We start from the raw sequence: 23,140 nt of genomic DNA on the forward strand, positions 1-23,140 counted from the left end.
GTGCCGTGTTAACTACTTCACCTTTTCCTTAGTGGTCACTGGAAAGCAGTTGCCCAACCCTCCATTGACCTGGTTAACAGATAGCCCAGTTTGGGTTGACCAGTGGCCATTAACAGAAGAGCGACTGCAAAAGGCACGTGAATTAGTAGAAGAGCAATTAGTTGCAGGCCATATCAAGCCTTCTACTAGTCCATGGAATACCCCAATTTTTGTAATACCAAAAAAGAGTGGAAAGTGGCGATTATTACATGACTTGCGAAAGGTAAATGATCAAATGCAAGCCATGGGTGCTTTACAGCCTGGATTACCATCACCTGTAATGTTACCAGAAAATTGGCATATTCTAATTATAGATTTAAAGGATTGTTTCTTTACCATTCCTTTACATGAGCAAGATACACAGCGTTTTGCATTTACACTGCCTTCAGTAAACAAAGCGGAACCAGCTAAAAGGTATGAGTGGGTAGTGCTACCGCAAGGTATGAAAAATTCTCCTACACTGTGCCAAATGTATGTTGCATGGGCACTTCAACCTATTCGTGCATCATGGAAACAAACAATTATTTATCATTATATGGATGATATTCTGTTCTGTCAACAAGCTGAGTTCACAGAAAGTTCCATAGTCCAAATTACGATCAAACTCAAAGAAAAGGGGTTGGTTATAGCTCCAGAGAAAGTTCAAAAGTCTGCACCTTGGAAATACCTTGGTTGGTCCATTTGTGATGCACAGATTCGTCCACAAAAAATTGAATTACATACTGATTTACAAACATTAAATGATGTCCAAAAATTGTTAGGGGACATACAATGGATTAGAAATTGCATAGGTATTACTAACAATGATATAGCACCTCTTACTTCACTTCTAAAAGGAGGTGATCCAGCTAAGAAAATAAGCTTAGAGTCCGTGCATCTCAAATGTCTTTCTGATATTACACAAAAAGTACAGACAAATTGGTCTAGCCGAAGACTTTCTGATCGACCAATTTCCCTCCTTATTAGCAATCTAGAACATCCGTGTGCAATCATCTGCCAGTGGCAAAACAAAAACGGGGAATTCCCCATAGATGTTGCTACAGATTCTTCCTTTTGTGCCACTGTCAGATTGAAAACAGAAAATGATTTGCGATTATTAGAGTGGATTTTTCTCAGTGTCCAACCAAAATTCAGTATTCAAACGAGACCAGAAGCAATTGGAGAATTGATTCGAAAAGGAAGATCTCGAATATTAGAAATTAGCGGTCAGGAACCAGATGACATCAGTATTCCGATAAATGGAGCCGATTTAGAATGGTGGCTGAGACATTCGATGCCTATACAGAATGCATTATTAGGATTTATAGGCAAGGTACATTCACGACAACCAAAAGGTAAACTATGGCAATTCCTTAGAACAAATCAGTGGTTAGAGAGAAGCAAAGTAAAAGCAAAACCTGTTGAAGGCCTTACAGTATATACAGATGCAGGAAAACGAAGACACCAGGCAGCATGTGTCTGGCAAGAGAATAGTCAATGGAAACAGCATTTAATTGAAGGTTCAAAAGAGGATTCATTGCAGACTTTAGAGCTCACGGCAGTAATATGGGCCTTAAATAATTGGCTGAAATCTGCTTTAAATGTTGTCACAGATTCTTTGTATGTAGCAGGTGTAATACCCAGAATGGAAAATGCCCTGTTAAGACAATCGAATAATCCTCGATTAGGAAAATTGTTTGTACAATTGAGAGCTATTTTAAATCAAAGAAAAGAACCCTGCTGTGTGATTCACATCCGCAGTCATCAATGGAATCTTGGTCTAGGTGAAGGAAATCAAATTGCAGATAGTTTAGTAAGTTCAGTACAGCACATGCCTCCAACAGATAAATTCCAACAAGCGAGACAAAGTCATGAGAGCTTTCATCAGAATGCCAGAGGTCTCCAAAGACAATTTGATTTAACTTTAAATGAAGCAAGAAGTATTGTACAGGCATGTCCTCAGTGTGGAAGCCAGATGTTAGGTATAGGAATCGGTGTCAATCCTCGAGGTTTAAAAGCCTTAGAATTATGGCAAATGGATGTGACACATGTGCCAGAATTCGGAAGACTTAAATATGTGCATGTCACAATTGATACTTTTTCAAAAATGATATGGGCTACTGCTTTACCAGGGGAAAAAGCACTACATGTATGTAAACATCTTACAGCTTGTTTTGCTGTAATGGGTGTCCCAGAAAAGATTAAGACAGACAATGGCCCTGCCTATGTTAGCCAGAAAGTTAGAACTTTTCTAATGAAATGGGGAGTGAAACACGTTACAGGTATACCTCATTCCCCAACAGGCCAAGGAATCATCGAGAGAGCACATCAAATGATTAAAGGGTATTTGAGCAAACAGAAGCAGGAAGAGTTAGATTGTCAACAGCGTTTAGCAAAGGTGTTGTTTACCTTGAATTATTTATGTCTAACTGGAGATCATGAGGAGCCTCCTGTGATCATTCATCATTATCAGATCAGACTAGGAAGGAAAAACACTCTACCGGAATTCATGGTGAGATATCGTGATCCCACCACTGGATTGTGGAAGGGACCAGTACCTGTTATTTTTAATGGTAGAGGGTATATGTGTCTCTCCACAGATCAAGGTCCATTGTGGGTTCCAAGCCGAGCAGTAAAGCCGGAGTTGAAACAAACTCAACCAAGTCAACTCCCTGCAGCAGAACCCTCGGAGGTCACAGAGTGAGGTGTAACCTTTGCATTGATTTAGCTGTGACATGTATGCGTACTATAGTTATATAAGTAGAGCTTTAAACACCACTACCTCTTGAGTAAGTTTATCAACACCCAGCACATCGTTTGTTATAAGTTGAGTATCTTTAAACCAAAGTTCTTGGAATTTGTTTAATCAATCCATTGCGATATTTAAACGGCAATGGAATACCTCAGGTTTATTGTAAAGTGCACTGTTTACGTTGATTGTTGTTGTTATTTATATGTTATGTATAAGTTGTTTTTTATCACATATCAAAGAAGGATTAGTACACACAGCTAATCAATCCTGGCTTGTCCAAAAAGAAAAAAAAAAAAGAGGAATTGTGGAGAGTCTCTGGCTGTGTGCTGTGAACAAGCCAGGGCTTGATGCGGCTGTGCTACACGGAAGGATTTCCCTGAGACACCAGAGACAAAAGGAAAGTAAACAGAAGCCGGTCTGCCCTCAACCCAGGCTGCAGGAGGGGCGTTGCCGCTGCGCATGAAGAGTCTGTGAACAGTGCCCTGCAGCCAATCACCATAGTGGGGGGGATGAGTGACTGTGAGTGTAACCAATTGTAGCCTGCGCTTGCCGCATGGCCTTTTGGTATAGAGTATATAAGGCTTGGAAAAACGTGGTCTCGGGGACATTGATATTCAGTGTTGTTTAAGAGTTCATTAAAGAGTACGGATGGTAAATTCACATTGAATTAGACTCCTTACTCTCGCCCGGCCCGCCCGTTCGATCAAAGAGCTTATGCCGGCGTCTGGATTCGTCGAATTTGCTACCGCCACAAAAACAAGCAACGGTAGTTTATATACATATAAAAAGCCTGATAAAGTAGGATCCATTAAATAAAAAATTGTAAAGTCCTGTGGACGGGGCAATTTCTGTTTCTTCAGGGCCAAGAAAACATCCCCTGGTGCTCTTCTTCCACTGTATAACTACTACGGTGTAACTACTCCTACATTTATACAGTCCTAAAATTACATTTGGCCCTTTGAAGGCAACCGCGAGGCTGATACGGGCCCTGGTAAAAAGGAGTCTGACACCTTGCCCTAAGGGGAGATTTTTGAGGCTGTGGATCAACTGTCAATGCTATAGCGATGGCACTCCACAGCAAATCTCACTCATCATAATTACCGCTGCCATTAAGATGCCTCAGTGTCCAGAAAAGAAATAGAAATTTTGGTTGGAAAAGACTGCAGGAAACCATCATCTTGCCAATATAATAGGCTCGGGTAGGATCTCTCAGCAAAGCATATTTTATTAATGATTTTGCAAATACAGGTGTTCTACCTAAAGGCAGGCACACAGAATAGGGCAAAAAGCCCCTGCTTATATCCCCCAAATCCCAGCTGCAAACTCCCTCCCCTGTTCCCCATTGGTTGGGTACTGCAGGGTTTACGGACTATCTGACACCTGCCTCAGTCTATCTATCTCATTCATCTAATTCTAGCAAGCCACTCCACTTACTGATTTATTTAAAATATGGATTCCTGGCTCTTTGGCTACCCTCCCCCCAGTTTAATTTTTTAAATACAGGAATCAGTATGCATTCCAGGACTAGTTTGAAGAGACTTTGTTTTACACTGAGGATTCCTAGTCAGATGTCTTTCAGTCCTCAGCTGGGGTCAAGTGCCAGGTTTCCAGTTATAAAAACAACATTTGTTCTTCAATGGCTCTTCACAGAGACCCTTAAGATCACAGAGTCCAATCATAACCTAACTCTGGCACTAAACCGTGCCCCTAAACGTCATCTACACGTCTTTTAAACACCTCCAGGGATAGTGACTCCAACACTTCCCTGGGCAGCCTCTTCCAGTGCCTGACAACTCTTTCCGTGAAGAAATGTTTCCTAATATCCAATCTAAACCTCCCCTGGCACAACTTAAGGCCATTTCCTCTCATCCTAGAAGCGGTTGTGGTTTCCCTGCCAAGTATGTGCTCATTGTCATCAGTGCAACTCTCACATGCCAATTACTGTCACTGACTGGAGAACGAGTTGGGCCTGAAATGCTAGCACAGGACTTGGCTGCTGTTCTTCCTCCCGGATCTGTCAAGGGTGGGCATTCACAGTTGTTCTCTGGTGCTACTGCCTGGGCTGTGAGCAGAGTCAGCCCCAGTGCCTGCGGGCAAACAGCAGCTCGCACCCCAGCGGCTCCATACCCAGGGACAAAACGGACACGCAGGCCACAATTCTCCTCGGGAACCACGGCGGGGAGGCGGCAGCGCCCGGCACTGCCTATCCTGCTGAAGAGAAGCTGCCAAATTCATGGATACTGTTATTAAGTTATAAAAGATGTACCCATCATTAACCAGTTGACATGAGATAAATGCTTTCTGACCACCTGCAAAACGAGGGGATATTTTTCAAGTTTTAGATCCTTTTGCACGACAAGAGGGAGACAGAAGATTGTGATGCATTGTTTAGAAGCAGAGTGCTTAGTTTATATTTAACTAATAATTAAGATGTCTATTGTAAGTGATAAACTAAACAATTATAGAATCATATAATCACAGAATGTTAGGGATTGGAAGGGACCTCCAAAGATCATCCAGTCCAATCCCCCTGCCGAAGCAGGAACACCCAGATGAGGTTACACAGGAAGGCATCCAGGCGGGTTTTGAATGTCTGCAGAGAAGGAGACTCCACAACCTCCCTGGGCAGCCTGTTCCAGTGCTCTGTCACCCTCATTGAGAAGAAGTTTCTTTTCATATTTAAGTGGAACCTCCTGTGTTTCAGTTTGTACTCATTGCCCCTTGTCCTACCATTGGTTGCCACCGAGAAGAGCCTTGCTCCATCCTCGTGACACCCACCCTTTACATATTTATAAACATTAATGAGGTCACCCCTCAGTCTCCTTCAAGCTAAAGAGACCCAGCTCCCTCAGCCTTTATAACTAACATACTATTATTTCTTAGTATAGATGTACTGTACGTCAACATTTTCAAAAATTATAATGCATGTGTAACAATAATGCGAATATAAGCAATGGAAGAGCATGCAGTCGCTGGAGCACTTATGGAGGATGATTCCCAGTGTTCCCCAGCGCCAGTAAAATAAAGAATGCCACTTAACAGTATAACTGACTCTGCTGTTAAGTTTATTTCTTCGCCTCACCGCCACCGCCGATCCCGCGGCCTCTCCGCTGGGCCGCTGCTACGCGACCACGAGCAGCCACGTCGCTGCCTGGAGGAGAAGGAGCAGCGGGATCCCAGCCCTGCCGCCTCGGCCCCGGGCGGACCAAGCCCCGCCGTCACCTCCCGGTCTGCGCCGCGACCGCCTTCCGCACCCCCCTCCAGCGGCTGCGCCGCTCACGCATGCGGCTGCGCATGCGCCCTGCGCAGGGTGTCGCGGCGCCGGGCGTGAGGGAAGTCCGGCGAGCGTTTCCGGGTTGGGCGGCCGCGGTACCGGTACCATGTCGTGCGCCCTTGTTCCATTCGGCCACTTCCAGGATCTGGAGGCGGCCCGCGACTTCCTGTGCCTGCACCGCCGCCAGGGCAGCGCCTCGGCCAGCAGGGAGAGCGGTGAGTCCGCCCCGCGGCGCGGGGGAGCTGGGGGCTCGCTGCGGCCCGGCCCGGGGGGGCGTGTGTGGGGGTGGCGGCGGTGGCCCCGTTCCCCGCGGCCCTTTCAGGGCTCTATGCGGCGGGAGTCTCGACCCAGCCGGCGACGGCGGCTTCTCGCTGCCCGGGGTCGCAGCCCGGTGGCGGTGCCGCCTGTGGGCAGCTCGGCCCCGCTTTCCTCACCCGCCCTGTCCGCTCCAGGGGGAGTCGGGGACGTGCGGGGGTGACCGCGGGCAGCGGAGCGCTCGGCGTCCTTACTGTGGTAACGGGCTGTGAGGGGGGTGTCCTGCTGAAGTGCCGCGACTTCATCGACGAGTTCTGGTTTTCCTGCCGTCTGGAAGTCTCAGGTGTTCGTCTGTTTTCACCTGTCGGTCCTTATCCTGTACCGCGTATGGAAGCTCTTTGCTCACAGACCCTCCGTGGCACAGACTTGGAGATAAAAGTTTGTAATTTTTTCATTAAGTGAGTGTGCAGTTGTCTAAAAGATGTTCTAGTATAGTTAATAAATGCTGTGTATGCAGGATTGTCCAATAATACAGAATGCACTTAAACTACACTAAAGATTTAGTTTGGTGGCTAAAATTAAAATACAATAAATCTTAGAGCAGCTACAGTCCAAAGCTGTGGTCCAGGTTTCTGTTGTGTGAGGCAATGCACAGAGCAAATTGAACTGTCTGGAACAGAAGTGATATTCTCAACAGAGAAGAGGAACCAACAGATCTGTGCCCAGGATAGAGAGCACAGGGAAGCAAAACACTGGGCTGTATGTTATTAGTGCTGTACTGTGTTGACTGTAGTTGGTTGATGTTTTGGCTTTCTGGCAACAGTGTGTAAGGAAAGTGCTTGGAGAGGTTAATGAGAATGCTTGTAAAGTCTCCTCCACTGTAAACAGAGCGATGAGAGAAAGCAGCAACATGCTTATTTAAAAAGCTTTAGAAGTCTATAAGGGAATTTAAAAAGTGGGAAGATCATAGTATGATTTGGGTTGGAAGGGACCTTTAAAGTCCGTCTAGTCCAACCCCTGCAATGAGCAGGGGGATCTTCAACCAGATCAGGTTGCTCAGACCCCCATCCAGCCTGGCCTTGAACACTTGCAGCTTCTCTGGGCAACTTGTTCCAGTGTCTCACCACCTTTATTTGTAAAGAAAAATTTTCCTTATATCCAAGCTAATTGTACCTTCTTTCAGTTTAAACTGTTGGCCCTTGTCCTGTCACTACAGGTGACAGGTGAAAAGATGACACAACAATTGTGAAAAAATTTTAAAAGTGCACTATATATTCAGCTAGTTAAGTTTGCTACTAAAACTTCTGTATGTATGTTGTTTCATTTTATTATTGCCTTCTTTTTGTCTTCAAGATTGAATTTAATTTATTGTTGAAACACACTTAGAAGAAAGGAATTCTGGAAGAATTTTATACAGCCAGTTGTCTTTGTCCAAAACTTTTGGTAGAAAACAGTTAGGTACTGCTACCTGTGCTGCTCGTTTGACTCTAATAATGTTCTAAAAAATGCACACAGATTTCATGAGACTGTTCTTTTGGTATCATCCATATCTAAAGGAGGGATTCTGAGTTGGTTAGGATCCTGTTAGTGCCTCTTGCATACTGAAGATAAAAGCAAAAGATTGTAATGTGTTTGTGTTTCTAAAAGTATGTATTGAAAAAAAATTGAATATTTCTCTCATATTTGGTGATACATGTGAGAGAAGTTTGTGAAAAATAACTCTTGGATACTTTTGTTGGAGTGGATGTAGCAACTGTAAAGAGAGAAAACATTTAATATGTTGTAAAACTGCAAAAATGATAAAGCAAAGAAGATACACGTTCTGAAATGTGCTGTTCTTCCATTTTAATGAGTCGGCTCTGTTCTGGGCTATTTTTGTATTTGCTCATTCAGTCATCGAGGCAAAGTGTCAGGATGTTACTCATTTAGACTCTTTAAATCTTTTGGATTTATGCCTTTAGTTTTTTGATACCACAGCTGTTTTCATGGTTCAGGGTAAATGAGCATAAATGTGAGAGTTCCGAAAGTGCCTTTTATACGAGATTATAAATTAGTAATTTTGAAGCAGAAATCCTTAGTGTGTTCATCTTTGATGAGGAGAAACACTGTTAAAACTTGCAGAGTTATCTAAAGTGAGAAGTAAGTAAATTGTGGAGGTATCCTAAATTAGAAAAGAAAACATGTTTGGCTGCTTGGAACTGGAGATTCTTTTCCCCTTAGGCTTGTTCCTCCAAGTCTGTGTTGCTGCTGCCTTGTGTCCTGGCCAGCTAAACAGCCAAGCTGCTGGCTTGTTTTGAAACTCAGGTTGTGATGAAATGGTAGAGACCCTGCAGTTGCTGCTGGTCTCCTGGTCTTGCACCCACAGTTATTGCTCTGGTTGGAAAGACTTGATTCAGTTTTTCATTCTCTTTTCCTTTTTTTTTTTTTTTTCCCTATATACTAATCCATTCATTTATCTTGGTAAGCAACTGACTTGTTACATGGCAGTACAAAATTACTCCCTTTTCTCTTTGTTAATTGTTGTGTACTTTGACTTTTATGTTATTCAAATGGAAGAACATTTTGCTGTAAATAAAGTCTGAGCGAGGAAGTGTGAGAACTTAAAATGAATCCCTGCTTCTAATGTTGTGCACCAAGGAAGGAAAAAAATTTTGTCCAGACAAGTTTATTTTGTTTTGTCTTTTTTTACAGTGCATATTGCCAAGGCAAATATTTTTAACTAAGCAAAATATCAATAAATGTGGTTTTTTTTTTTTTTTTTTTTAATCGGGGAATGCTTTAGTAAAAACTGTTCCCTTGGCAGAACGTACTGTTTTGAACCAGTAATTTTTCCTGATAAATTCAGCAAGGAAAATATATTAATTTCCTATCACATACAGCTTTTGTACTAAATATTTGCCATTGCTTATATATGGATAAACATGGCTTAATAAACACATGTCAAAGTTATAAGTATTTTTTATTTTAAACTGGAGAACTAGCACCTTTTATTTACTTTTTCTGGTTTGTGCATTTCTTTTTAAGTTATGCTGCATTTGTATGGAAACTTTTTCACTAGTATTTAAACTTTATAGTGAAATGGAAAATGCCGACTATCTTAGTAAAATTAATGTTTGTTAAATATTTTTACTTAACAAAAAGTATTTCAATTAAGAAATTGATTATTTTTTTTTTAAATGAGTTATAACAATGTTTTAGGTGCTTAGTAGAATTTTCAAAAGCTCATGTCACATTTTGCCTCACAAATGCTTTAGAAAAGGTGTCTCCAGGATCTTTGGTGTGTGGGATTAGAGGGTTTTTGTTAGAAGCTGTAGGTTGTTTTTTTTTTTTTTTTTTTTTTTTGTTATAGATCAAAGAAGTTTTTTCTGCTGTTTTAGCTTTGACCACTTTTTCATTCTAATAAAGCTAAAATATTTTCTGTTAGTATATTTGCTACACTAAAATCTATGGTGGTTAATGTAAAAGCATTTTTCTAGATGCACTTTAAATGAAAAGAATTTGCTTCCTTCTGAAAATGCAAGCAGTGTGCATTTCTAAATCACTATGTGATACTGTGACCTTAATAAAAGTTCATATGAGTAAAAATGCTGTACCTTCTAACCTAGTCGTGTTTGACATAGCAGCGTACTTAATTTAATTATAGTAAGTAAACCTAGGTTTTCAATTTCAAATTTTATTTGAAAAGGCTTATCAAAGTACTATATAGATGACTGACTTCAAAAAAATTTACATTTTTGTTCTAAGTGAACTTGATAATTTTTTTTCCTTCCGTTGAACAGTTAAACAGTTGAAAACATTCAGTTGTAGAAAAAGGTGTTGGAAAGCATCTTATCAACTACCACATCACTTAATCCTTTTCTGTAGCCCAACAAGCCAGTTCTTCAGGTCAGGAAACACTGAAAGAAAGGGTTTGAGATGTTCTCCTTGCTTGTGTTATGCAATCATACATTAAGATTGCAAATAATGCAATGCTGAAATAACTTAAATGTTCTTAGACTGTTTGAGGTGACCATTGATCATGAAGCAAAATGTAGCTACTTTTTTACTGTACATACCAGAATAAAAGGTGTTGGGGTGAATTTTGCCTCATGTGACGAATAAAAACAGTATTATGGAGTAAACTGGTTAAAGATGCTTCATATGGAGTTCCCACTCCTTTATTCTCTAGGAAAAAAAATGGTTTGAATTTTAATGAACAGGAGTAATAAAGCACATGAATTTAATAGTCTTACACAGATCTTGTGTGAAACCTGAGCCTAGTTGTATTTAAATGGCTTTGAAAGCTGCTTTTTGAAATGCGCGAATACTGGGAATAGAGATTATTTGCATTACATTTAATTTGACAGCTTGCTGTGTTGAAGGTGTTTTGGGGTGCATGTTGGCTAAGTCAGAAAACAACTGTGACAGTTAACTCCATTATACAACTGTCTATAATAAAGCATACACACGAATGAAAAAAATCCATCTTGTTTGCAAAATGTGATAAAGCTTCATAGGCACAACAGAATTTTAGCATTAAGAAATTAATGGATATTTAACTGAAAAGGGAAGAAAGCTGATCAATAGAAACACGTAACATTTTCTAGAATCTTTATAATTTGATTAACTATGGTCGATTTAAAGTGATATGTGTCTCTTTTCTTCCTGTAGACTGATCTTGAATTGTGTGTTGTTTTAAAACATTTGATGGGCTCAGTGGCAGCAGTTCAGTGACATAGGTAGGACTGCTGATAGCTGAACTTTAGGGGTATTAATATGAAATAAAAAAAATAGTACTTTTCTGGTATGCAGATATTATTAGTTCCCGATGTGTTTATCTCCCATTACCTAAATGAAATTAATAAGAAAAAAAAAACAAAACCAAAGCCAAACTTGTTCTTGGGAGTTCCCAAGCAACGATACCTGCATCTGTGATAGTGAGCTGATCGCTTCAGGGCAGTGCATTGCACAGCACACAGCTTTGAGATGCTACTGCTTATTCAGGGGTAAGGAAAAAACCAACCCTCTGACTTAGGAGGTTGCTCAGAGCTATGAGGTGTCACTTTACTGCTTCTTTTGACAGTGAGAATCATGGCTTAAGCCTGGCAGAGAAACTCTTCTCCAAAATCCAGCCCTCTTACACCGACAGCACCTTGAAAAGTGCTCTTCAGCCCAGTTCAACTAAACAACGTCTTTGGAGTTGTGCCTGCACACTTTGCTTTAATTTGATTCAGTAATACAGAAGGCCAGGCTTTTTATTTCAGAGTCACAAACAAGGTTACAAAGAAAAAAGTAAATTATAAAATCAAATTCCAGATAGCATTTAGCATGGGGGTTCTTCTTAACTGTTTCTGTATCTCTCTTATTGAATTTGTTATATTCCTATTGAACAGTCTTTTGACAAGCTCCTTTGTATTGCCTCTTTAATCAGATCCTCCCTCTCCAGATTGCTTTATATAAATCTACTGTTCTTTCAGTTTCCATGTAATATATCATAAAAATACACACTCTGCCTGCGTTATGTTACATCTGTAATTATTAATACATCCTGAGATATGGGCAGGACTAAATGACATGCTCTCAATACACATGACAGGACGGTGTCAGAGTACTTTGTCCAGCTGATTTTTGCACCTGATTCTTCTTCTGTTTTAGCACCCCCTTTACTGGATAGACTTCATTCTTCTTGCTGTAACTTAAGCTGTTGCTTTTATCTGAAAGAAAGCTTAAGTATTATGTTTTGTATGTAATCTGTTTAGTTTGTTACTTGTGCTATATAGCATCACAAAGCTTTTTTCCCTGCCCCCCTCCCCATGGTATCTCAACCTTTATTTTTGGAGTTAAGTTTACTACTGTAGGCCATGGAAACTTGCAGCATTACTTTAATGAATCTATGTAGTTGAAAGCAATTTTGACCATCTAAAGGAAGATAAGTTGCTCAAGTGGTTCTTCAGATTAGTGAGCTTAGTTTGAGTGTAATTTTTTTTTTCCCCACTTTTGGATGTCTGAAGTGATAAAGAGAAAACAAACGTAGTACTAGTCTCGAAAGGGCTTTCCTAGTAATGCTGACAAAACATTTTTGTCAGTCCCCATGTAGGAGGAGCTTTGAAAATTAATGGCCTATGATTACTGAATAGCAAGAAGATTATAAAATATTTCTAAAATTCCTTGGTCTGAATAGAAAAGAAGCTGCTTCTAGTTCTTCGCTAATCATGCAATCCAATGATACCAGAATCACAGTAAATATACATAGAAAAAAAAAAAAATCCGAAACTCTTGAACTTAAATAATAGTGCAAGAAATGATTGCTTATTAATTTTAAAAATTCTTAAAACATGGATGGAAAACAAACTGCAAGATCTCAAACCCATCAAACTACACCCATGCAGTTAAGTATTGTACATTAACTGTGGTAGGCAGCTAAGCCCACATAGCCACTCACTTGCTTTCCCTACAGTGGGACTGGGGAGACAGTTGTAAAAGTGAGAAAACTTGTGGGTTGAGATAAAGACAGTTTAATAGGTAAAGGCTATAATAGGCTTGTGCATGAGTCAAAACTTTTCATATATATATATATATGTTAAAAAAAAAATCTATGGACATAAACTTGTGTGCTTTAAAACTATATATCAATGTGGGTAGGGGTAGTTTGGCCTTTTTTTGGCTTTCGGGGTCCAGTTTTCAACACATGCTTTAATACTTGGGCAAACATAGGCTCTTCTGGGCAAGCCCACCACTCCAACCAGGTCCTCTGGTACCTGCTGCAGAGCTGGAACCTGGAGGTTGAGGGCAGGACGGAAAGGCTTCTGCTGCCCACTCCAGGTCATCACATGGAAAGTGAGGACACTGGCAGTTTTCTGTGCTCAAAAATATATTCTGTGAATTGGGGAGGACGTCTTAAACTGAGCAAAAACATCTTTCGTACTGAATTTGACCTGTTAAATGCCAATTAGACCTTATTGGTATAGATCTGTTGCTAAGGTTTCTCTCTCCTTTGTTCTTGGCTTTTAAACAAAACATGCTTATCAGTAGAAATTGTTCTTTAGGGTGTCGAGTTTATTATAAATATGCTTGAAATGAATTCTCTTACACATTAACATTAGTGCTGCAAATAGGCAGCATTTAAAGCAGCTCTAAAGTTTCAGATGTGCTGATGATGGAGTTTTTACTGCTGTGTGCTTCAAATTAAAGAATGAATTGGTTCTTGCAGACCCAGTAGTTTTTATTTTTGTAATGTCTGCAGTAAAGTGAAATCTGGCATATTGCTGCTGCTTTATCAAAATGGGGAGAACTGTTTCCCAGACATCCACTACTACTCAGAGATGGACATTTGTACAGGAAAGCTTGATTTTTCCCAACAGTGGACTGGAAAAAAATAATATGTTACAAGTCAAGAATTCTTTAGGGCTTGTTTAGGTATTGGTTACCTAGATTATGTCTTTCGTTTCACAGTGACTAGTTCTGATGTGTAATGTTACTACAGGAAACAGTGAGTGTTTCTTCAAAATCCTCATTTTAAACAGAACTTGGATCCTTGATCCTTATCAGGTGCTGGTGCATGGGAAAGTCTCTACAAACTGACAGCTTCTGTAAGATAATTTGTATTTTATTGGGACCTGTGAATAACAGTGTGCTTGAGTTAAAGAATGATAGGTGGAGTATTCCTCTGTTCCATCTAGTCCATCATTTCAGAGATTAGTTGCCTGTCGTTTAATACCTGTCTTCACTAGCCATTGCATAGGTGAAGTGTCTGAATAATATGGATAAGGAAATACTTTTTAAAAAATATATTTTTTTAAAGAAATAATATGTGGAAGAAAGGAAAGAATGATGCAGGGGCTTGAGAAATATGTATGATTAGTATATACAGGGCATTCTGTACAATGTGGAGGATGGATATGAAGGAGTAAATTTGTAAACCCTTGTAAGCTGGAGGGGATGCTGGCTTTGCAGAGCGTGTCACAGTTCTGAAAGATCTCCCCAGTTTAATCAGTGGAATAGTGACTCACTGTTACCGCATTTTTCCATCATTTTCTGATTAATCTAGCTTCATCCAAGGAAGATGATGACAGCCATGAAAATGTAGCTCTTTGTGAAGAGGCAGCAAGAATCCTCACAGTTGAAGTTTTATTTTGGGTGTTCCGTCTCAGAATTTAAGTAGCTGGGGTTTCCTGGAAAGATTGGTCTGCTCTGTGCTCTAGGGAGGGCATTGGCCCTGACTTTGGTTTTGGATATGATTGTGTTCTTCTGTGGACTGTGGCACACTGACAGATTTCTTTCCTCCATGAATTTTATAGGATGGAGATTTTGTTGCCTTTTGAGATAATAAGACACAATCAGAGGTAGAATTTTGTTAGCCATCTTAAACTAAACATTTAAGTTAGTTAATGTTTTCTTCTTGTGGTTTGTATTCAAGAGTATTTGCCATAATTCTCCTTTATATATTTGTACACTGAAAACATTCTCAACCTCAAATACAAGATGAGATCGTGACCCTTGGGAGCTGTTGCAATCAGATCTTTACTGATGATGATGAAGTGAAGTAAAACTGGCTGACTTGTTCATTTTGGAGACGGTACAGACCTTTCAATTTTAACAAGTTACTCAAGGAGTGGGCCTTTTCTACAGTCTCGTGAAATACCTTCTGAACAACATTGGTAGAAAGTTTCTTAGGCTATTTTTTTTTTGAAGTTTTTTGTCTTCATTAGCCATTACACAAGTTTAAAAATCTGCTTAGAATACAGATTTCTGTTTTGTTGTATTGGATTCTGCCTTTGGTGGTAAAGGAACTAGAGTTTTTAGACCAAATTAAGTGTTGTTGATAGAAACCTTCTTGTTTGTAGTGTTTGACCATCCAAAATAGCAAGATCATGCTTGCTTAAAACTAAATTTAAACTAATTTGAGACATGGCATTAAACGAATTTTTACGGTCAAAGTAGCCATGGCACCAGTTAATGAAAAACTTGAAAGAAATCCTTGGAAAACTCTTGTAGTCTAATTGATGTTACTACTTCAGATTTCATGCTTATGCTTCTAGGTGGAACTCAGTGTTTGCTTTTCTACTGAACTACAGTGATATCTAATTAACTTGTTGAAGTTCCCAATGATGGTGGTGTTTGACAATTGTACATTCTCTATCATGAAATGCCCATGCATAATTGCCCTTTGCATAGGCTTTTAAATTCACATCAAATTCCATATTTTTAGATGAAAGGATTTCAGGTGCTTTTTATGTAAATTTTTTACATTAACTTTTATAAGACAACTGAGAAGTAGGCCTGTCTCTGTGAATCTCTGTTTTCTCAGATGTTGGAGGCATTTTGTAAGCTCGTGGTTTCTCTGAGGTTTCTGTATGACAGAATTGAATCTGATCAATGTCTTGTTAATTTTCCTCTGTGGTGTCTTGCTGAACCCTGAACAGCCCAAGGTCCTTGTGCTCATTTCCCTCCCAGAGGCCACAGCTTCAGATTTTGCTTTGGGAGTGGTGGTGATCGATTCTACATGATCCTGGGCGTAGGTGTTTTGTCACAGATGAACTTCCATGTGCTGTCGTTCCTGGTAAAATGAACTGACATTACTACTGCCTGATCCTGCAATTGACTTAAACCAAAACAAAATCCACCATTATGGAAAGGAAGATATTTTACTCATCTATAGAAATACTGTTTCTCATGAAATTGTGCATATGAGGTTCTCATAGTGTCTTACAGGTCATCTTATGCCAGTTAGTAAAACATCTAGGAGTCATATACATGGAGTCCTGCAGGGTTGGAGGGAGACTGCTGCCCCCTTTCCATCTGTAGCTGCGTAATGTGTACAAAATGGGGGTTTTGTTGTCTTTGGGGTTCTAATAATCAGATAAGCTAAAGCTTGCATTTTGCAGTAAGGTTTTAGGTCTCTCTACCCATCAAAGAAGGTTTTTGTCAAATGGACACATAGGGTTTCACCCCTATGCCCTCACTCTTTGCTTCAACTTGCTGTATAAAACTAGAAACATGTCTTGGCTCTCTTGAAATGGCTGTGGAGAAACTAAAAAAGACAAATTTGATTCAATAATTTGTTTTAGTAAAATGCGGAGAAACCCCATTGAAGGGTTAGCTATGTATTGTACCAGGCACTGTAAGATGTTACTTGCCCTGAGTTCTAGATGCAGGCTGTCAGAATTAGACACAGGTGGTGTTACACCTGTTTCCAATTTGTACTTAGGTAACATCTTCTACTATGACTTTTCCATAGTGTCAAAAATGGAAGTACAGAGAAGTAAGGCACGTATTTCAACCACTTCATGGTTCTTTCTGTAGAACCCCTTTAGTATCTGCCATAAATGAAGTTATAATGCATTGGTAGGGAAAGGAAAACGACCACCAAAAATCCTTTTTGTGTTTTTCCTTGCCTATGCTGTATCCTTATGACAAATCTTTTTTTACTAGGCAAATCAACAAGCTGGGAAGATGGTGGCTGGGGAGCCTGGGATGAAGCAGAATTACAAGAACCTGTAAGTTCATAGCTATATAGATATATGACTTTTCATTGTTATCTTGCGTATTCTAAAAGAGTTTTCCACTTGTTTGTGTGTTGCTTTTTCTCTTAGGTAGTTATCACCTGGGCAAGAAGGATCTTGACCAGTGTTTTACATGTGACTGTTTGTCCCTTGCTCCTGTAATTGTTTCTAAATATAGCTTGGATGTTATCTGTTGTTGTAATTATTCTTATTATTGTATTCTGTAGGTTTTTTCCTCACTAGACTATACATACATCTTTCTGTGCTGCTGCAGCATCTTTTTTGTCCTATAGCTAGCCACAGGCAGTAGGGCATGTCAGTGAAGTTATAGTAATCTACTATGTATTAAAATAAATTAAAAACTCCTAAATCCTTAACCATTGACACAGGCATCTTTCTGATGATCACATAGTACTGCTTTTTGTTGTGTGGCTGTTGTCACAAGAGGGGTCAAATTCTAGTTGTAGGATGGGGCAGCACAGTTGCTTTTTACAGGGAGGGAAACATCCCTCTGCCCAACTAGTTCACCTAAGAATAACGCAGCCAGTCTGTAATTGTTGGTAAGAATGAGGCTTCTAGCTGACTTGAATAAGATGTTAGGGATGCTGTGTGTGTAGAAATTGTCCACATCTGAATGAGTCATCTGAACAGAATTGCTTGATTAATTCCGTGTTAGAGAAAGCTAATGGCGTAGAATGAGGAATACAGACCTCACTTTGTCAACAAAACTCTCTTATCTGCTGTCTTTATCTCAATATGCAGGAATTGTGCCCGAGCAGTTGGGCAGAATCCTTGTAACTACTTACCTCAGCAGGGAAACAGATTTTTCAGCTGAGATGACAAGTTGAAATGAGCACACTGTCTTGCAGGGATGAATCACTAATGCTGATGTCAGGGAATGACAAGCATGAGAAGTTTCAAATAGGATCAGTATTCAGCTCCACTATAATTGCCACGAAATGAATGTGTTTCTCAGGCCCCATCTTTGTTAAGTGTGCTGTAATGTTTATAACTTCCTTAATGAGGACAAAAATTGCTATATTTTCTACTTAAGTTTTAGTTTGAAAGAACCATCATGTATTGCTAAATTGAAATTGTCTCAGTTTTCACTCTTCTCTTTAAAATGTCAAACTCTTCTGCCAGGTAGATCATACCCTTCTTGTCAAAGAACCTTCTTCTCCTTCGCTTACATGTTTCTCTCCAAAATTGCTAGTGGTTCCAGGTCAAACTCTTCAGAAGGAAAAACCTGTCATCCACAGCAAACAGGTTGTTCTTTGTAGGAGCATAGAAATACGTGAGTCTGTATGTCTGAACACATGCCAAAATGAGCGCATCAGTCTAGCACAGAGTTGAGAATTATTAGTATAATATAATAAGTAATTCCCATGTTTAATCTTTTAACTGTTCGTTGATTTGCATGACAGTTGGTGTAAAACTTTTTTTTTTTTTTTTTTGAATCACTCAAGTCACCTGGACAAGTATCTATTTCATGGAACAGAGCAACTTTTGAGAAGGCATTGAAAATTAAAAAAAAAGGGGGAAAAAGTTTTCTTCAGTAAGGTTTCTTTTAATGGAACTGATTAACCATTTTGTAGGGATGATGATGTTGAAATCTTAAGTGCTAATTTTAATAATTCTGTCTTTCACCTTTTAAAGTAGTTTCTTTTGCAAGTTCAGTGCTTTTATTGTTTTAACCCTTAGCTTATTTTTGTCACTAGTATAAGATGGCCGTATTTTGTCTTTAGATTTCAAGTTCTTTGTTTATGCATACAGATAATTTTATTTAACCTCTTTGTCTGAAATAAAATTTTCATTCCTTTTTATTTTAAAGCGAGCCTTTTGTTTCTGTTGCTTTTACCTTGGTTTGAAAAGTATTGCATTAAAAATTAGTACAAGGCTTTTCTTTGGGTTTTGGCTAAGTGTTTTGAACATGGTACATTTGTCATTTCTCTCTGTCATGAGAAGTTAAAGTCGTAATGAGTATCCCAGACAACTTCATCACCTTTTTGTAAAGTCTTGAAAAATGCCAGTAATTAGGAAAAAAATGTTACAGAACTTAGCATCCATCAACAGACAAAAATGATATAAAAATTGTTTGTTGTCTTGTATAAATCAAGAGAGTGTGGACAAAGCTAGTTAGCAGAATATTTGTAGTGTGCTAATCTAGACCTTATGGTGGGTATACAGGGTATTCTTATGTGCACCAAGTGACTGTTTTTATGGTATGACCTGAGGATAGGAAATAAATACAGTGAATAGCTGATTAAGAGTATGATATGCAAATTCTTCCTACAATTGTGCTGTGTGTTGTTGTTTGTTTTTTTCTTTTTTTTCCTCCTTCTTCTGGAAGTAAATGTGTATATTTTCAAGTAGATGCAACTTTATTACAATAGAGTAAGTCACACAGATCAGAAAATGATCATGCTGAAGTTGTTGGGTCTTTGTTTGTTTTTTTATTTGTTTTTTGTTTGTTTTTCCATTTGTGCATAGCTGCTTTGAGATACTAGAGGATGGAGTAATATTTTGGAGAGCTGGGAGGAGAGGTAGCATTGGGTAGGGGGCTATGGAAGTGAGGACTGTGGACAAGAGAAGGTGTTTGTATTGCTGTGATCAGGGTAGAAGGATGGAGCCAAGAAAGCAGGGGTGTAGCATCTCTGAGAGACCTTGCAGCAGCCCGCTCAGAACCTGTTAGCTACTTGCTGCCTTTGCACTATGGTTAGCAGGAGCTACTTTGGTTGTCCTGCAATCAAATATTTGGCTTGTTGTTCCAAGGGAAAAAAGATGCAGTCTTCTTGCTTTTTTTACATAATGATGGTATGTAAGTCTTTATGTACCGATCATTAAACTCTTAAAACTTGACACTTTGAATTTGTTTCTTTGTAATGTTCCTTGGTGTGGAGATGCATCTGATACCTATTGGTTGTTACCATGATACTTTAGTGTGAATGCCAGCTTAGTTACTTTCTTCATATGTGAATATATTTACTTAGTGCTGGTCAGTGTATGAACTGGAATAAATTGTTCATTTTGAGTATGCGTTGTAATGAAAATGACTAAAGAGATTCTTTCCAGTCTGTAATCAATAATAAAAAAACTTTAAATCTCATTCTTCTAGTTTCTCTTTGAAAGAGGATTTTGAGGAGTAGAGTTAGTGATGAGCACTTATTTGTCTTCTGTTTTGTAAACGCACAGATAGAATTAGTGCACGGTTGATGCATTTCTCATGGCTTTTCATGCAAGTTGGAGCGCTAGTGTCTTGCTAAGGAATAGTCCATTCAGTGCTGGTATTGAGGGCAAGCCAAATTGTTGTCATGAATCTTGAAAGTTCTGCTATGTTTAAAAATTGTTGTATACATTGACTAAAGCTTTACCTGTAGGAAGAAGAGGAATCTAACTCCAAGAACCAGAGAAATTACTGGCTTCAGGACTGTGTGTTGTCCTTGTCACCAACAAATGACCTGATGGTAATAGCTAACGAACAGAAAGCAGTCTTTTTAGTGCGTAAGTATATGTTCTCTTAAGTATATATACTAGTATGGTTAATTGTAATCAGGACAAGATTTGTTTCTCCCACACTCATCTGCTCCCCCCCAAGTCATACCTTCAAGGATTTTTTTTTAGTACACATGATGCATTTTTTAGGTGCTGGTTGGCAATTAAGTTCTTTTGTCTTCTCAGCTGCATTTTAATCTGAGAAAACTATTTTGTCTGGTATAATTAATATATATTATACCTGGCTGTTTAAAATGCTCAGAGATATTGACATTAATTTTGCTCAATAAGAAAAAGAAAACTTTGTATTAATTTTATCCATTAAGAAATACTTGACTTTTTTTTTTTCTTGAAAATATGTGCCAACTAAGGTAGTATCACTTGGAGAAGGCAGTACTGAGGTGGATTGTTCTTGAGATTTCCACATTTGAAAGAAAATTGTTCCCCATTTTGAAGAATGTGCACCATTATATTTTACTCTAAAATAGTGGTCTCAGAACTTTTAAAGGTACCCTTAGCAGTAGATGAGCACCAATCAGTCAGCTGCTGTATACAAAGATGGTGTTGCCTGGGTTGCTGGTGCTATTAACAGCTGCAATTGGTGACACGTGAGCATGATAAAAGGAAACCTCTTGAAGTGGGGAATATTATACCATTTTAAAACAAAACCAGGCTGTTGAAACTCAGAGTTGCATAATGAGACAGACTGCATCGAGTTGTCATTCCCTGCAAAAATGTGTGTTCCAAAAGCGATACGCGCTAGTTGCTAATTTTTCACCAAAAATGAAAAGATAGCAGTGTTCCTCGGAAAGGTCTCATTGGATCAAGAATAAGGAGGTGATTTAGCTCATCTGCTGGAGAACTTCTTTTGCTGAACTGCACAGTGACTGCTGCACCACACAGAGGCAGAACCCTCCGCGTGTTTCTGGTTTTAGGTGTCAGATACATGGCACACAACACTAACTTTTTTTTCAGTTGTCCGCTGGCACCTGGAACATGATTCAACAGTCAAATGGCAGCTGTGCTAGCACCCTATGAATAACAAAGTGTAGTGTTTTCTTATCGTTGTTATGATGCAGTGATTAAAAATTGTCAGATTTAATGTAGAATTCCCGTGTCCTTCTTGGTGGTTAAAAATAAAATTTGCTATTTGTTTAAGCTCATCTTCAGTAATTTTCCCAGAAGTAGTTTTCTCTTGCTTAATATTTTTCTCCTAAGGATCCTTGTTTAATTAATTGAACCTTTTAAAATCTGATGAAGTAGATATTACTGTATAAATCTTAAAAAATGAAACTAGGCATTTCAGAATTTTAGTGTTGTTCCACATAAATTTCTAAGAAAAGAGTTCTTTAGAAAAGTCACTGAAAATGTAGTAGTATTTTTATGGTCTTCAAGATTTGTAATTGGTACTTAACTGAAGTATGGTAGGATGTATTGCACAGAAGAGAAGGATTAGGAATAGGACTAAATCTGTGAGATGCAAAACATATATAGATGTTTTATAGATGGTGTCTTTAACTGCAGCTAAATGGAAGCACAGTGACAAGGGAAAAGAGGAAATGCAATATGCTGTTGGCTGGAGCGGCTCTCTGAATGTTGAAGAAGGGTAGGTGTTGATATGCAGCTGAGATTAAAATGTCGTTTTCACATTTAATAATTAGTAGTAAATACTTGTACTCTTTTTCTTTGGTTGTACTTTCGTTCAAGTGCATTCGTGGTCTCATGCATTTTAATGTTGAAATCAGAAGTGGAATAACCGGGATGATCAGAAACATGGTCTGCAAAGGTCATTCTTCATGCGTAATGTGATATCTCAGGACAAGTTCATACAAATTAGCCAAAGTACTTTCTATGCAAATCAGTGTATTTGTATGTAACTTAGACATTGTAATAGATCTAACTTATCATGCCGCTTATAAGTTCCTGTTATAGAAGGAAAAAAAGTATCCTTTTTGAAAAAATCTACTTTTATAGTAGAGATGAAATTTTGTGAGGGGATGTTGCAACTGAAAATGTATGAAGTTGTTTTAAAAATACTTCTTTTCATCTTCAAAACCTTAAGCAAATATAAAGTAACGACTCTGATCAAGGAATCGTTTTGGGCTCCAAGGCATTTAGTGGACTTGGAAAATTTGCTTTGGTCATACATTTGCTATTTATAAAATATTTATGCTTACTATGCCTTCAAATAACCAGACAGACATTTCTGGAGTGTCCCATATGGAAGAAGATATTGCATTTTGTTATGGAGTTTGCAGCCTCGAGTTGCTGTCTGCCTTTGAACGTGTTCCCTATTGGGTTCAACCTTCTGTTATGCTGCAGGAGGCGTTGACTTAATCAACCTCTCTCCAATCTGTAAAAATCATAATCCTTTTTACAAATCTGCTGCTGTCACACATTTGGACTGTTTTACGTGCATCTCTTTTTTTCCCCCCATACTACCACTGAAATTACCCTGTCATCTTTTATTAAAAAAAAGGAAAAGAAATTCTGTTTGGGGGTTTGTTTCTTACTACTGGTACAGCTCTATGAGACACTATCCTACAGAACAGGTAACTTTCTTCAGATAGATGTGATTATATTAACTATATCTTGATTTAAGGTTTGCAGGTGTTTCTTGTAGGTGAACGTTTTATTTCTGTGTCAGATTGGCAAAAGACTTTTTTTTGTTTTTCTTCTTTTTGCCCAAAGTTGCCTTCAGCTGATAATATTCTGTGGTGGCTAATCTTTGCTATTGGAAGATGAGATTTCACTGAGATACATAACATTGCTTTGAAGTTGTAATCGAATTGCAACTCATGTCAAACTTGCATTTAGAACGCTTTTTTTCCATAATTGTCTAGCCTGATTATTTAGTCACTCCTTGGG

General features: G+C 38.9%; 1 protein-coding gene across 1 annotated transcript in view; it reads left to right on the forward strand.

The window, feature by feature from the left end:
• The first annotated feature begins 6,085 nt into the window (after nt 1–6,085).
• Nucleotides 6,086–23,140, forward strand: part of RAB3GAP2 (RAB3 GTPase activating non-catalytic protein subunit 2) — a 48,144-nt gene continuing 31,089 nt past the window's right edge. The window contains exons 1-4 of the mRNA XM_065833829.2: nt 6,086–6,259; nt 16,710–16,774; nt 20,158–20,281; nt 21,797–21,878. Coding sequence (XP_065689901.1) covers nt 6,151–6,259; nt 16,710–16,774; nt 20,158–20,281; nt 21,797–21,878 — 380 coding nt within the window. The 5' untranslated portion in view covers nt 6,086–6,150. The remainder of the gene's footprint in view (nt 6,260–16,709; nt 16,775–20,157; nt 20,282–21,796; nt 21,879–23,140) is intronic.

The sequence above is a fragment of the Patagioenas fasciata genome, chromosome 3, assembly GCF_037038585.1.
Source record: "Patagioenas fasciata isolate bPatFas1 chromosome 3, bPatFas1.hap1, whole genome shotgun sequence".
NCBI classification, from domain to species: Eukaryota; Metazoa; Chordata; class Aves; order Columbiformes; family Columbidae; genus Patagioenas; species Patagioenas fasciata.